The following is a 17140-nucleotide window of genomic DNA, read 5'->3' on the forward strand; positions in this document are numbered from 1 at the left end:
GTTATTCTCTCTGAGCTCAGAAATAAAGAATCTTGGTTTGACTTAGACTCCAGCAGATCCTTATTTTATAATATCCACCACAACTCGTCCACAGATTGCTGTTTCATTATTGTCTCAATGAAGAGTTCCTCGTTCGACTTTCCTGGGGGCATTTACAAGCCTCCCACTGGTTGAATAAACGTTGTTTCCACGTCATTTCAACAAAAAAAATCCATGTGATGATGTTAGATCAATGTGGAAAACTGATTGGATTTGCAAAAAGCCATCAACATATTTATTTTTTACTGACCTGGCAATCTAAATCCAATGACGGGTGACATTTGCATTTTAATGAGGGAAATAAGTATTTGACCCCTCTGCAAAAAATGACTTAGTACTTGGTGGCAAAACCCTTGTTGGCAATCACAGAGGTCAGACGTTTCTTGTAGTTGGCCACCATGTTTGCACACATCTCAGGAGGGATTTTGTTCCACTCCTCTTTGCAGATCTTCTCCAAGTCATTAAGGTTTCGAGGCTGACGTTTGGCAACTCAAACCTCCTAATCTCAGCTTGTTACCTGTATAAAAGACACCTGTCCACAGAAGCAGTCAATCAATCAGATTCAAACACCTACTCATTCAAGGGTTTTTCTTCATTTTTACTATTTTTTAAATTTTTGAATAATAGTGAAGACATCAAAAATATGAAATAACACATATGGAATCATGTAGTGACCCAAAATCTTTTAAACAAATCTAAATATATTTTATATTTGAGATTCTTCAAATAGCCACCCTTTGCATTGATGACAGCTTTGCACACTCTTGGCATTCTCTCAACTAGCTTCGTAAGGAGTGATTGAATGCAGTTCAATTAACAGGTGTGCCTTGTTAAAAGTTAATTTGTGGAATTTGTTTCCTTCTTAATGCTTTTGAGCCAATCAGTTGTGTTGTGACAAGGTAGGGGGGGTTATACAGAAGATAGCCCTATTTGGTAAAAGACCAAGTCCATATTATGGCAAGAACAGCTCAAATAAGCAAAGAGAAACGACAGTTCATCATTACTTTAAAGACATGAAGGTCAGTCAATCACAAAAAACATCAAGAGCTATGATGAAGCTGGCTCTAATGAGGCCCACCACAGGAAATAAACAGTTACCTCTGCTGCAGAGGATCATTTAATTAGAGTTACCAGCCTCAGAAACTGCAGCCCAAATAAATGCTTTACAGAGTTCAAGTAACACACACATCTCAACATCAACTGTTCAGAGGAGGCTGTGTGAATCAGGCCTTCATGGTCGAATTGCTGCAAAGAAACCACTACTAAAGGACACCAATAAGAAGAAGAGATTTGCTTGGGCCAAGAAACACGAGCAATGGACATTAGACCGGTGGAAATCTGTCCTTTGGTCTGATGAGTCCAAATGTGAGATTTTTAGTTCCAACCGCTGTGTCTCTGTGAAACAGAGTAGGAGAACGGATGATCTCTGCATGGGTGGTTCCCACCTTGAAGCATGGAGGAGGTGGTGTGAATGTGCTTTTCTGGTGAAACTGTCTGTGATTTATTTAGAATTCAAGGCACACTTAACCAGCATGGCTACCATCGCATTCTGCAGCGATACGCCATCCCATTTGGTTTGGGCTTAGTGGGACTATAATTAGTTTTTCAACAGCACAATGACCCAACACATCTCCAGTCTGCGTGGGCTATTTGACCAAGAAGGAAAGTGATGGAGTGCTGCATCAGTCACTCCATCACTTTCCACAATCACTCCACCTCAACCCAATTGAGATGGTTTGGGATGATTTGACCACAGAGTGAAGGAAAAGCAGCCAACAAGTGCTCAGCATATGTGGGAACTCCTTCAAGACTGTTGGAAAAGCATTCCAGGTGAAGCTGGTTGAGAGAATGCCAAGAGTGTGCAAAGCTGTTATCAAGGAAAAGGGTGGCTAAAATATATTTTGATTTTGTTTAACACTTTTTTGGTTATTACATGATTCCATATGTGTTATTTCATAGTTTTGATGTCTTCACTATTATTATACAATGTAGAAAATAGTAAAAATAAAGAAAAACCCTTGAATGAGTTGGTGTGTGCAAACTTTTGACTGCTACTGCAAAAGTGGGGAGAACAAGTATTTGATACACTGCCGATTTTGCAGGTTTTCCTACTTACAAAGCATGTAGAGGTCTGACATTTCTAAACTAGCAACAATAACTATTGTCTATTGTTATTCTCAATGACCTTCCTGGCCATATGAAAGCTAAATACAATGTTGGCGCCAGTTTTCATGTCTTTGGTTATTAGCTTATATTTCTCATTAAGAATAATGTTGTTTTAATTCTATATGAGTCACGACTTGCTTTGGTCATGTGTTCTCTTATGGGTCAATTATTTTAATTAGATTATAGCAATTATGCTCTCTCCTCAATCACTAACAGTGCCTTCTGAAAGTATTCAGACCCCTTGACTTTTTCCACATTTTGTTACCTTACAGCCTTATTCTAAAATAGATTAAATAGAACAATTTCCTCAGCAATCTACACACAATCTATACACAATACCCCATAATGACAAAGCTAAAACAGGCTTTTAGAAATTTTTGCAAATTCATTAAAAATAAAAAACAGAAATACCTTATTTACATAAGTATTCAGACCCTTTGCTATGAGACTCGAAATTGAGCTCAGGTGCATCCTGCTTCCATTGATCATCCTTGAGATGTTTCTACAACTTGATTGGAGTCCACCTGTGGTAAGTTCAATTGATTGGACATCATTTGGAAAGGCACACACCTGTCTATATAAGGTCCCACAGTTGACAGTTCATGTCAGAGCAGAAACCAAGCCCTGAGGTCAAAGGAATTGTCCTTAAAGCTTCAAGACAGGATTGTGTCGAGGCACAGATCTGGGGAAGGGTACCAAAACATTTCTGCAGCATTGAAGGTCCCCAAGAACACAGTGGCCTTCAGTGCCTTCAGAAAGTATTCAGAACCCTTTACTATTTCCACATTTTTGGTTACATCCTTATTCTATTATAAAACGTTTTTTTCTATTTTTTTTATCCTCATCAATCCCCATAATGACAAAGCAAAAACTGGTTTTTAGAAATTGTAGCTAATTTATTAAAAATAAAAATCCTAATTATCATATTTACATAAGTATTCAGACCCTTTACTCAGTACTTTGTTGAAGCACCACTGGCAGCGATTACAGCCTCAAGTCTTCTTGGGTATGATACTACAAGCTTGTCACACCTGTATTTGGGGAGTTTCTCCCATTCTTCTCTGCAGATCCTCTCAGGTTGGATGGGAAGCTTTGCTGCAGAGCTATTTTCAGGTCTCTCCAGAGATGTTAGATCGGGTTCAAGTCCGGGCTCTGGCTGGGCCACTCAAGGACATTCAGAGACTTGTCCTGAAGCCACTACTGCGTTTTCTTTGCTGTGTGCTTAGGGTCGTTGTCCTGTTGGAAGGGGAACCTTCGCCCCAGTCTGAAGTCCTGAGTGCTGTTGAGCAGGTTTTCATCAAGGATCACTCTGTACTTTGCTCCGTTCATCTTTGCCTCAATCCTGACTAGTCTCCAAGTCCCTGCCGCTGAAAAACATCCCCACAGCATGATGCTGCCACCACCATGCTTCACCGTAGGGATGGTGCCAGGTTTCCTCCTGACGTGACGCTTGGCATTCAGGCCAAAGAGTTCAATCTTGGTTTCATCAGACCAGAGAATCTTGTTTCTCATGGTCTGAGAGTCTTTAGGTGCCTTTTGGCAAACTCCAAGTTGGCTGTCATGTGCCTTTTACTGAGGAGTGGCTTCAGTCTGGCCACTCCACCATAAAGGCCTGATTGGTGGAGTGCTGCAGAGATGGTTGTCCTTCTGGAAGTTTCTCCCCTAGAGGAACTCTATATCTCTTTCAGAATGACCATCGGTTCTTGGTCACCTCCCTGATCAAGGCCCTTCTCCCCCGATTGCTCAGTTTGGCCACGCAGCCAGCTCTAGGAAGAGCCTTGGTTGTTCCAAACTTCTTCCATTTAAGGATGACGTTCTTGGGGACCTTCAATGCTGCAGAAATGTTTTGGTACCCTTCCCCAGATCTGTAACTCGACACAATCCTGTATCAGCGCAGGATGCACCTGAGCTCAATCTCGAGTACTTACACTACCGTTCAAAAGTTTGGGGTCACTTACAAATGTCCTTGTTTTTTAAAGAAAAGCAAAATGTTTGTCCATTAAAATAACGTCAAATTGATCAGAAATACAGTGTAGACATTGTTAATATTGTAAATGGCTATTGTAGCTGGAACCGGCTGATTTTGAATGTTTGCTAATACAAGTTCATCATTTAAAAGGCTAATTGATCAGCTGAAAACTGTTGTGCTGACTTGAGACCAGTTGAGTATCTGGAGCATCAGCAATTGTGGGTTCGATTACAGGCTCAAAATGGCCAGAAACAATTAACTTTCTTCTGAAACTCGTCAGTTTATTCTTGTTCTGAGAAATGAAGGCTATTCCATGCGAGTAAATGCCAAGAAACTGAAGATCTCGTACAACGCTGTGTACTACTCCCTTCACAGAACAGCGGAAACAGTCAAAATAGAATATTGTATGAAATACTATAGCTTACCATGACTATATCCAACCCAGCTCCATGTGTTGCACTATCATGTATCCTACCATGACTATATCCAACCCAACTCCATGTGTTGCCACTATCATGTATCCTACCATGATTATATCCAACCCAGCTCCATGTGTTGCCACTATCATGTATCCTACCATGACTATATCCAACCCTACTCCATGTGTTGCCACTATCATGTATCCTACCATGACTATATCCAACCCAACTCCATTTGTTGCCACTATCATGTATCCTACCATGACTATATCCAACCCAGCTCCATGTGTTGCCACTATCATGTATCCTACCATGACTATATCCAACCCAGCTCCATGTGTTGACACTATCATGTATCCTACCATGACTATATCCAACCCAACTCCATGTGTTGACACTATCATGTATCCTACCATGACTATATCCAACCCAGCTCCATGTGTTGCCACTATCATGTATCCTAACTGGCTGAAGCTTTGATCCAGTGGAAGAAGTATTGAGGGGCAGGGAGGTTAAAGGTCACTGCAGGGATACAGCTGTTACTCTACACTATCCCTAGATAATCCAGTAATGAGAGAAAATTTATAGAATGTTTAGGGCCTTATCAAAACTGTAAAATGTTTTACCTAATTACATTGTTTGTTTGTTTGAACGTTTTCTCTGTGTAGTTTTTCCAGGTTTCTGATTTGTCCCTGTTTTTCTGTTTTTCGCTCTCAAAATCACACTGTTAATAGAAAAACAACAACATTTTAAGTCCACAACAATACTTAAACCACATCAGGAGACCACTTTTGACGTTTTCCTTTTTGGGTGTAGATACCATTTAATTCAAGTGGCACCAGCAAGAGCCTTGCTTGGTTAGTGGTGTCTCTGTTGCACACGTGATTGCAGAGTTTGCTGAACAAATCACAACTGGATTGATGCAAATAATCATGATGTCATTCTGCCAGGTAAGCACAGACTACTTTGTAGTTAACAAGGTTTTTGGGAAACCCTTTCCATCAATCAGAGAATGGTTGTCATTAGCATCATCGCTAACGGCTACACATAGTGGTAGATAAACGCTCACACTCAGACAGGGGTATTTCAGCGCTGTTTCCTCTTCAGGAAGTTGAAGGGAAATACAAATCCATTAGGCAGATTTAACGTCGACTTGATGTAGATTGTACCACCCAAAAGGGCACTGTGGAGACTGGAAGGGCAAAGGGGCATGCGGTCTACACAGGTAGAGCCCTGTCTGTCCACGTTGCCTTTGGCAAAGGGGCATGCGGTCTACACAGGTAGAGCCCTGTCTGTCCACGTTGCCTTTGGCAAAGGGGCATGCGGTCTACACAGGTAGAGCCCTGTCTGTCCACGTTGCCTTTGGCAAAGGGGCATGCGGTCTACACAGGTAGAGCCCTGTCTGTCCACGTTGCCTTTGGCAAAGGGGCATGCGGTCTACACAGGTAGAGCCCTGTCTGTCCACGTTGCCTTTGGCAAAGGGGCATGCGGTCTACACAGGTAGAGCCCTGTCTGTCCACGTTGCCTTTGGCAAAGGGGCATGCGGTCTACACAGGTAGAGCCCTGTCTGTCCACGTTGCCTTTGGCAAAGGGGCATGCGGTCTACACAGGTAGAGCCCTGTCTGTCCACGTTGCCTTTGGCAAAGGGGCATGCGGTCTACACAGGTAGAGCCCTGTCTGTCCACGTTGCCTTTGGCAAAGGGGCATGCGGTCTACACAGGTAGAGCCCTGTCTGTCCACGTTGCCTTTGGCAAAGGGGCATGCGGTCTACACAGGTAGAGCCCTGTCTGTCCACGTTGCCTTTGGCAAAGGGGCATGCGGTCTACACAGGTAGAGCCCTGTCTGTCCACGTTGCCTTTGGCAAAGGGGCATGCGGTCTACACAGGTAGAGCCCTGTCTGTCCACGTTGCCTTTGGCAAAGGGGCATGTGGTCTACACAGGTAGAGCCCTGTCTGTCCACGTTGCCTTTGGCAAAGGGGCATGCGGTCTACACAGGTAGAGCCCTGTCTGTCCACGTTGCCTTTGGCAAAGGGGCATGCGGTCTACACAGGTAGAGCCCTGTCTGTCCACGTTGCCTTTGGCAAAGGGGCATGTGGTCTACACAGGTAGAGCCCTGTCTGTCCACGTTGCCTTTGGCAAAGGGGCATGCGGTCTACACAGGTAGAGCCCTGTCTGTCCACGTTGCCTTTGGCAAAGGGGCATGCGGTCTACACAGGTAGAGCCCTGTCTGTCCACGTTGCCTTTGGCAAAGGGGCATGTGGTCTACACAGGTAGAGCCCTGTCTGTCCACGTTGCCTTTGGCAAAGGGGGCACTGCTTCATGTGGCGGCTCAGTTCAAAGGGTGAGAAACTTTTTATAGTTTTTGGGCAGGATTATGTGAGGTGTTATACAAAAAAATGTGCGATGCGTCTTGTTCGATTTAGCTCGGAATATGCCACCATCTGCAATCTGTCGCCTAATCCTGCCTAATGGGCAGGTCAGCCCTGGAGGAAAGTGTTGTCTGTAAGAAGAGAGAACATACATTTTACATTTTAGTCATTTAGCAGACGTTCTTATCCAGAGCGACTTACAGTTAGTGATTGCATACATTTTCATTCTGGCCCCCCGTGGGAAACGAACCCACAACCCTAGCGTTGCAAGCACCATGCTCTACCAACTGAGCTACAGGGGTGTACCTTTCAGAGGATATTCCTCATATTCGTCTCTCAGCCTATGCATAGCATCTGATTGTTTTTAAATGACTTCTTATGACATTGTTTGCCAGACGATGAAATAAAGATTTTTCCAATCTGTGCTACCTACTCCAGTCAGCAGATGGCGATGTGAGTCTTTCAGGTGATGCTTCTTACGTGACGTATAATCTAGTGGACGGGAGTCTTCTTCAACAGCGACAAAATACTACTGATTTAACCACATCGGTAGCTTGCTAGCGAACATAAAACCTTTAGACCAATCTTGTGTATATTAATGTCAGTGATTTTAAACATAATTCTGTTTACGTATTTACTAGTTAACAAAATGTAATTTGCTTGTTAATTGAAGTTGGCTAATTTGTTAAATGGATAACGTTACTGTACTAGGCTAATCGCTAATGCTAACTATCTAGCTAGCTAACATCCCCGACCATGAGCTCACTAAGCTATACGGAGAAAGAAGCTCTGGGGCTGAACATCATCGTAAAAGAAGAAGAAGAAGAGGAGGATATTACATTTAAAGGAGAGGAAGAATATTTTGGAGCAAAAGAGGAAGAGGAGGCTATCTCAATAAACGAGAAGGAGGAAGACGTTTTGGGAGTGAAAGAGGAAGAGGAGGAGAATGAAGGTCCTGTTAACACCAATGATTATTGTCTTAAAAGCATTTGCACAAACTATGCATTTGTTGAGCTAGGCTAATGTGTGGTTTTAAAGGGGCATTCTACTTTAGTTCTACACTTGAATATGTTCTTCAGTACTGTATAAGTTGTTTAAGGGGCAATCCACCATTGGTTCATGCATTTTTGGGACTTTTAAATGTATAGATTTAATGAATTATCCATGTGGTCTATATTAAAGTGCACTTCATCTAATATAACAGGCTTTTAAAATTCAATATTGGTGCATAATTTCTACTTAAAATATCAAAGAGACACAAAAGGCACCCAATTAGTGGAACGACCCTTTACATTTGCATCACAAACAATATTTTATAAAATCATGTTGAATGTGGCCATTTTAGGCCCTGCTTAGATATATTAATGCCTCTTGTAAGACCCTATGATCGTAATAGACGGTCATAAGTTTACAATCTGTTTGATGTTCTCGTTAACACAGGAGAGAGACATGACTATCATGGATCCTCTGGGGAGCCTCAACAACATCCTGATGCTGACGAGGCAGAGAAGAGTCTCTCCAGATCAGAACACCAGATGGTACAGCTTGGTCTGGTCTAGCATACAGCTTGCTCTATCGGGGTCTGGGTTTCTGTAAAGCACTTTATGACAACAGTGACATCAGCATCCATAATGATATGTGTCTGTGTCCCCTCTATATGGTTACCAGGACAACGCTAGCCCTTCCGCCCTCCCAGAGTCCCTGTGTCGTACCTCTCCCAGTAGCACCTTACTGCTGGGTCTGAAGAGGTTGTCTGTGCGGCTGGTGGACTGCAGGAAAACAACGGGGCTGAGTGGAACTGTGAGAGGAGGAGAAGAGAAGAAAGGAGCAGATTTGATTCATCAAAGTAAGTGCTGTAGTTGACATGAAGATAGACTGGTGGATATGGATGTTATGAATATCATAACACTGAAAAAAGATTCTACCAATGAAAAGAGAGAAACCAATAGACTATATAAAACCTTGATGAAAGTTAGCTTTAGAGAGAGAGTTTCAAGATGATCCAATATAAGGTGCATGTTTTACAAAAACATTTCCTAAAAATATTATGAATGTTACATTGCCTGTCCCAGTCACTAACTTTACAATACTGTAGAACAGGCAAAACCAAACTCAAGACACTTCAATATGGTCTGTATTGCTTCATTAACATCTGATCTACACAATTGGTAAAACATTGTAAATATATATATTTTTTTAAACAAGCTCCGTAAGCCTTTTCTAAAAGCCATGAAATATTTTCTGTGACACTTGGTCTCTGTAAATTCATCCAATTTCCTACTTTAACAGGTCAAATAAAACCTGAACTCCAACATATAGACCTTAAAGAATGTGGTTTAATTTGGAAATGCCTAACTTTATTTGTTCATGTGTGACTGATGTCAGTGTGGTGCTAACAGTTTAGTTTCCTCCTCTGTCCCTGTCTCCATACCGGGCTCAAACCAGTGATCCTCTGCTTCTCAACACACGTGACCGCTCTCCTTGACAATGAACCGATTGAGCTGTACAAAAGGTACCAGCTGGATAGCTCCATCTGTGACGTTTCAAGCTAAAGGTATCAGTTGGATAGCTCCATCTGTGACGTTTCAAGCTAAAGGTATCAGCTGGATAGCTCCATCTGTGACGTTTCAAGCTAAAGGTACCAACTGGATAGCTCCATCTGTGATTTCAAGCTAAAGGTACCAGTTGGATAGCTCCATGTGTGACGTTTCAAGCTAAAGGTACCAGTTGGATAGCTCCATCTGTGACGTTTCAAGCTAAAGGTACCAGTTGGATAGCTCCATGTGTGACGTTTCAAGCTAAAGGTACCAGTTGGATAGCTCCATCTGTGACGTTTCAAGCTAAAGGTACCAGTTGGATAACTCCATGTGTGACGTTTCAAGCTAAAGGTACCAGTTGGATAGCTCCATCTGTGACGTTTAAAGCTAAAGGTACCAGTTGGATAGCTCCATCTGTGACGTTTCAAGCTAAAGGTACCAGTTGGATAGCTCCATCTGTGACGTTTCAAGCTAAAGGTACCAGTTGGATAGCTCCATGTGTGACGTTTCAAGCTAAAGGTACCAGTTGGATAGCTCCATCTGTGACGTTTCAAGCTAAAGGTACCAGTTGGATAGCTCCATCTGTGACGTTTCAAGCTAAAGGTACCAGTTGGATAGCTCCATCTGTGACGTTTCAAGCTAAAGGTACCAGTTGGATAGCTCCATGTGTGACGTTTCAAGCTAAAGGTACCAGTTGGATAGCTCCATCTGTGACGTTTCAAGCTAAAGGTACCAGTTGGATAGCTCCATGTGTGACGTTTCAAGCTAAAGGTACCAGTTGGATAGCTCCATCTGTGACGTTTAAAGCTAAAGGTACCAGTTGGATAGCTCCATCTGTGACGTTTCAAGCTAAAGGTACCAGTTGGATAGCTCCATGTGTGACGTTTCAAGCTAAAGGTACCAGTTGGATAGCTCCATGTGTGACGTTTCAAGCTAAAGGTACCAGTTGGATAGCTCCATCTGTGACGTTTCAAGCTAAAGGTACCAGTTGGATAGCTCCGTCTGTGACGTTTCAAGCTAAAGGTACCAGTTGGATAGCTCCATCTGTGACGTTTCAAGCTAAAGGTACCAGTTGGATAGCTCCATGTGTGACGTTTCAAGCTAAAGGTACCAGTTGGATAGCTCCATCTGTGACGTTTCAAGCTAAAGGTACCAGTTGGATAGCTCCATGTGTGACGTTTCAAGCTAAAGGTACCAGTTGGATAGCTCCATGTGTGACGTTTCAAGCTAAAGGTACCAGTTGGATAGCTCCATGTGTGACGTTTCAAGCTAAAGGTACCAGTTGGATAGCTCCATCTGTGACGTTTCAAGCTAAAGGTACCAGTTGGATAGCTCCATCTGTGACGTTTCAAGCTAAAGGTACCAGTTGGATAGCTCCATGTGTGACGTTTCAAGCTAGCTGTGGAGCGAGTTTACGGCACGTTCTTTTCACCGTTACACATGTTCAGGTTGACCTTTCCTGTGTCCCCCACCATCACACAATTACTGTTGTTGTTTATTACAAACCTAGGTCTGGATCAAGTGGGCATCATTTGGAAAGCTTATTCTATTGCCAACATGACTAGCTAATGTCTAAAATGAGATGTGTTGTGGCCAGTGAGAGGATGAATATTAATGTGATCTACTGCTGAAAGTTGTGCTACTAGTCAGAGTGCTAGAGCCAGACACTCACTATACCACAATAAGTGGTGTGTATTTAACAGATGGTGATCAGAAACAAATCAGTCCCATTGTTTGCTCTGTTTGACCTACTCTGCTTTCTGACATGGAAAAGCCTTTTCAACTATAAAGGTGTATTTGGCTGCCATTTAGGCTGTTATTTGATGAAGGACATGCGTCACCTACACCCAGTACTCTCATAGACATGCGTCACCTACGCCCAGTACTCTCATAGACATGCGTCACCTACGCCCAGTACTTGAGGCCATTTCCACTGTTGGATCCGCTGGAAAGTGTAGAAATTAGATTTCTCTAGTTTAAAACTGCTTTACTTTTAGCCATTACATTCGTATACTGAGTTACACCCCCCCCCCCCCCCCCATAATGTCATGAGGTTCTATAGTAGCAAGGGTCTGACACCTCCGGAGGGCTTGATGGCTCAATCCACCAGAGGTGTGGCTACATCCTAGGCATTTTTCAAAGGCATCTCTGTTCAAGAGATCTGTAATGGAGCATGTTGTGGTGATGTACCTTCATGAGGTTCTACTGACTGGACATCACTGCACATACGGTGAGTTAGTGTCGGGATCTCTGAGGGATGATCCTGTCTAGACTTGGCATCGGAGAGTATATGAGTGCTATATCCCCAAAGTGAGAGACCGAAAGAGTCATTGGAATAGAACTTAAGGTTACCTAACATAACCCTGATTCTATGATGTTCACCACATCACCTTTCACACATGGAAGACAAACATGTACTTAGAAGGGAAGACAGGAGCGACTATTGGCCCCTTAAATGGGAAGTGGAGTGTACACAGGAAGCGGCGCAGGTCCTGGTCCAGGCACTTGTCATCTCCCGTCTGGACTACTGCAACTCGCTGTTGGCTGGCCTCCCTGCCTGTGCCATTAAACCCCTACAACTCATCCAGAATGCCGCAGCCCGTCTGGTGTTCAACCTTCCCAAGTTCTCTCACGTCACCCCCCTCCTCCGCACACTCCACTGGCTTCCAGTTGAAGCTCGCATCCGCTACAAGACCATGGTGCTTGCCTATGGAGCAGTGAGGGGAACGGCACCTCTGTACCTTCAGGCTCTGATCAGTCCCTACACCCAAACGAGGGCATTGCGTTCATCCACCTCTGGCCTGCTGGCTCCCCTTCCTCTGCGGAAGCATAGCTCCCGCTCAGCCCAGTCAAAACTGTTCGCTGCTCTGGCACCCCAATGGTGGAACAAGCTCCCTCACGACGCCAGGACAGCGGAGTCACTCACCACCTTCCGGAGACATTTGAAACCCCACCTCTTTAAGGAATACCTGGGATAGGATAAAGTATTCCTTCTAACCCCCCCCCCCCCCCCCCCAAATTGTAAAGTGGTTATCCCACTGGCTATAGGGTGAACGCACCAATTTGTGAGTCGCTCTGGCTAAGAGCGTCTGCTAAATGACGTTAATGTGCCCTTGAGCAAGGCACTTAACCCTAATTGCTCCTGTAAGTCGCTCTGGATAAGAGCGTCTGCTAAATGACTAAAATGTAATGTAAATGTAATGTAAATGTTCTGCTTTATATCCTGGAGTATCTAATGATGAAACATTATGGAGTCTTAAAGGAGGACTGGAGCATCTAATGATGAAACATTATGGAGTCTTAAAGGAGGACTGGAGCATCTAATGATGAAACATTATGGAGTCTTAAAGGAGGACTGGAGCATCTAATGATGAAACATTATGGAGTCTTAAAGGAGGACTGGAGCATCTAATGATGAAACATTATGGAATCTTAAAGGAGGACTGTAGCATCTAATGATGAAACATTATGGAGTCTTAAAGGAGGACTGTAGCATCTAATGATGAAACATTATGGAGTCTTAAAGGAGGACTGTAGCAACTAATGATGAAACATTATGGAGTCTTAAAGGAGGACTGTAGCATCTAATGATGAAACATTATGGAGTCTTAAAGGAGGACTGTAGCATCTAATGACGAAACATTATGGAATCTTAAAGGAGGCTTCACCTACAGATGACACATTATGGAGTCTTAAAGGAGCACTGTAGCATCTAATGATGAAACATTATGGAGTATTAAAGGAGGACTGTAGCATCTAATGATGAAACATCATGGAGTCTTAAAGGAGGCCTGTATTATCTAAAGATGAAACATTATGGAGTCTTAAAGGAGGACTGTAGCATCTAATGATGAAACATTATGGAGTCTTAAAGGAGGACTGTAGCATCTAATGATGAAACATTATGGAGTCTTAAAGGAGGACGGGGATATCTAGTCAGTCACAGCTGAATGCATTCACCCTAAATGTGTCTTCCTCATTGAACCTCTGAATCAGAGAGGTGTGGGGGCTGCCTTAATCAATGTTCCACGTCATCAGCACCGGGGAGCAGTTGTTGTTGGGGGATAACTGCTTTGCTCAAGTGCAGAACGGCAGACCTTTCCACCTTGCGGGCGTGGGGATTCGAACCAGTGACCTTTCGGTTACTGGCCCAACACTCTTAACCGCTAGTCTACAAATGTTCCAATTTCAATTAATTATTTCTCAATGATGCTTTAAAGGAGAAGTTTACCCAAAATCCAGAAACTCTGAAGTGATTCCATACTGTGAAACCAGTCCAGTGGAGTTTGCCCTCTCTCCCTGTAGTGCTGTACTGAAACAGCTTCAAACACGTATCACGTGACGTTGCTGAATGCAGGCCAAGCTCTGCTGCTTTGCCAGTTAATTTGTTATTTTATTAAAGCTATGGCCTTTGGCTTTCACCTGGAATTGTTTATTTATGTCTGAGAAAAAAACGTTTTTCAATCAATAAAACAAATACAAATATGATGATATCATAGTGAATTCATGACATCTGAATGAACAAGTATTCAGACCCCTTGACCTTTTCCATATTTTGTTATGTTACAGCCTGATTCTAAAATAATTAATTTAAAAAAATTATTTCATCAGTCTACTACACACAATACTCCTTAATGACAAAAAACAAAACAGGTTTACATTTTTTTTTGCAAATGTATTAAAAATAAAAAACAGATACCTTATTTAAATAAGTATTCAGACGCTTTGCTATGAGACTCAAATTGAGCTGAGATGCATCATGTGTCCATTGATCCTTGAGATGTTTCTAGAACTTACCTGTGGTAAATTCAATTGATTGGACATGATTTGGAAAGGCACACACCTGTCTATAATAGAGCTGGACTGCCATTGGTGGGCCTGGGAGGGCATAAGCCCACCCACTTGGGAGCCAGGCCCAGCCAATCAGAATTAATTTTTCCCTACAAAAGAGCTTTATTACAGAGAGAAATACTCCTCAGTTTCATCAGCTGTCGGGATGTCTGGTCTCAGACTATGTGGAAGTACTGGGCTGGCGTTGTTATACGTGATCTGCGGTTGTGAGGCCGGTTGGATGCACTGCCAAATTCTCAAAAAATACGAAGTTGGCTTATGGTAGAAAAATGAACATTAAATTCTATGGTAACATCTCCAGTGGATATTCCTGCAGTCAGCATGCCAATTGCACACTCCCTCAAAACTTGAGACATCTGTGGCATTGTGTTGTGTGACAAAACTGCATATTTTATTGGCCTTTTATTGTCCCCAGCACAAGGTGCACCCTTGTAATGATCATGCTGTTTAATCAGCTTCTTGATATGCCACACCTGTCAGGTGGATGGATTATCTTGGCAAAGGTGAAATGTTCACTAACAAGGATGTAAAAAAAATTGTGCCAGGAACGCTCTACAACATCATTTGTTTTGAAATCACACCAAGATTGTTGTAATTGATGAAATGTTGCAAAACTGTCCTCAGGTTATTGAGGGATCTGCTTTGGATTAAATGTCATAGCAAGGTGGTTTTATCAAGTGGAGGTTTCATTCAGGTCTCTCTTTAAATAAACACTGTCTTTGGCAGGAGAAAATCCAAAGTCGGAGGAACCAGAGACGTCCAAACCAGCAAGACGACACCTCTGCTCCCAGTGTGGAACTAGGTTTGCCAAGTTAGGAAGCCTGAAAAGACATGAGAAGACACACACAGTAGAGAAGCCATACCATTTCTCCCAGTGTGGAAAGACTTTAAACCGGTTAGACAACCTGAAATCACATCAGCAAATACACACAGTGGAGAAGCCGTACCACTGCTCCCATTGTGGAAAGAGTTTTAACAGGTTAGACACCCTGAAAAGACATGAGAGGGCACACACGGGAGTGAAGCCACACCATTGCGCCCAGTGTGGAAAGAGTTTTAACCGGTTAGACTACCTGAAAGCTCATGAGCGAATACATACAGGGGAGAAGCTTTTCCATTGCTCCCAGTGTGGAAAGAGTTTTAACCGGTTAAACTACCTGAAAGCTCATAAGCGAATACACACAGGGGAGAAGCCTTTCCATTGCTCCCATTGTGGAGAGAGTTTTAACTGGTTAGCATCCCTGAAAATACATGAGAGGGCACACACAGGAGCGAAGCCACACCATTGCGCCCAGTGTGGAAAGAGTTTTAACCGCTTAGGAAACATGAAAGCTCATGAGCGAATACACACAGGGGAGAAACCTTTCCATTGCTCCCATTGTGGAAAGAGTTTTAATCAGTTAGACAACTTGAAAAGACATGAGAGGACACACACAGGAGCGAATCCATACCATTGCGCCCAGTGTGGAAAGAGTTTTAACCGCTTAGGAAACATGAAAGCTCATCTGAGAATCCACACAGGAGAGAATAATTACTTATCCTAGTGTATAAATTGATATTTCACATCACTTTTACTTAAAGTTCATCAGAGGACATACACAGTGCTCCTATTGTCTTTATATTGTTGACTGAGATTGTGTTTACTTGTTTATACCATATGAAATGTGTTTATACAAAGTATACTTAAACATTTATTTGTATGTTTTTATTAGAAAACATGAATTGAACATGGAGTTTATCAGTTTGAATATAGAGTAGATCAGATTCCATGTGTTTAAATGGTCCTTTTTTAAACTCTGACTATGTGTGTGTTTATCTGGGTGTGTCATTCCTCCAGCTCTACAGATAATCAAATTATATTTGGATGTGATGGATTTGCTACATTGTTTACATTTGCATTGTTGGCCCACTGATGATTAATTAAATAAATGTTCTCTGATTCTGTAATGGAACATTTTAATTGTATGTGTCCACATAACTGGGTATGTGACTAACCTTGTGAAACTGTCCTATTATAATCTCCTGTTCTTGGGAGTATCATTCTGTGTTGCAAACCAGCTTCAACCTGCGTCCTTGTATAAATAAAGTCCCGCCCAGGAACAGGAAACTATAAAGATATGTGCTCATCACCCAATGCTTTGGAATTCATACTGTCTACACTGCACTGTGTAACTCTGTTACTCTCTCTGAGCTCAGAAATAAAGAATCTTGGTTCGACTTAGACTCCAGCAGATCCTTATTTTATAATATCCACCACAACACGTCCACGGATTGCTGTTTCATCATTGTCTTAATGAAGAGTTCTTCGTTCGACTTTCCTGGGGGCAGTTACAAGCCTGCCACTGGTTGAATAAACTTTGTTTCCACGTCATTTCAACAAAACAAATCCATGTGATGATGTTAGATCAATGTGGAAAACTGATTGGATTTGCAAAAAGCCATCAATATATTAATTTTTTACTAATCTGGCAATCTAAATCCAATGACAGGTGACATTTTGGATCAATATCCACCTTAGTAGCTTAAGTTTCCATGCAATTTGTGACATATTTTCATGTGAATATTCTCAAATCTGCATGAAACAATATACACATTTTCCCACCAGAACCTTTTCCATCTAACAGACTGTTGCGGATCAAAGGCTTTGCGTGACGACGTAGTGCACAAAAAATACTCATGTTTGCAACAGTTGGGCTAATGATTACACACTATGCCAGCTAGATACAGGCAACAGTGGGGAAGGTCACTGTCTGTCACCTCAAATGTTTCTCTCCACCTGTGTGCACCTAC

The 17140-nt window shown here is 42.5% G+C and overlaps 1 protein-coding gene across 1 annotated transcript in view; it reads left to right on the forward strand.

The window, feature by feature from the left end:
* Positions 1-16566, forward strand: part of LOC311120592 (uncharacterized protein) — a 33395-nt gene extending 16829 nt beyond the window's left edge. Inside the window, exons 4-6 of the mRNA XM_084195179.1 lie at positions 8403-8500; positions 8631-8808; positions 15077-16566. Of these exons, the coding sequence (XP_084051305.1) occupies positions 8403-8500; positions 8631-8808; positions 15077-15894 (1094 nt within the window). The 3' untranslated portion in view covers positions 15895-16566. The remainder of the gene's footprint in view (positions 1-8402; positions 8501-8630; positions 8809-15076) is intronic.
* Positions 16567-17140: the final 574 nt, after the last annotated feature.

Source organism: Coregonus lavaretus, assembly GCF_964263955.1.
Source record: "Coregonus lavaretus genome assembly, contig: HAP1_SCAFFOLD_47, whole genome shotgun sequence".
In the NCBI taxonomy this organism is placed as follows: Eukaryota; Metazoa; Chordata; class Actinopteri; order Salmoniformes; family Salmonidae; genus Coregonus; species Coregonus lavaretus.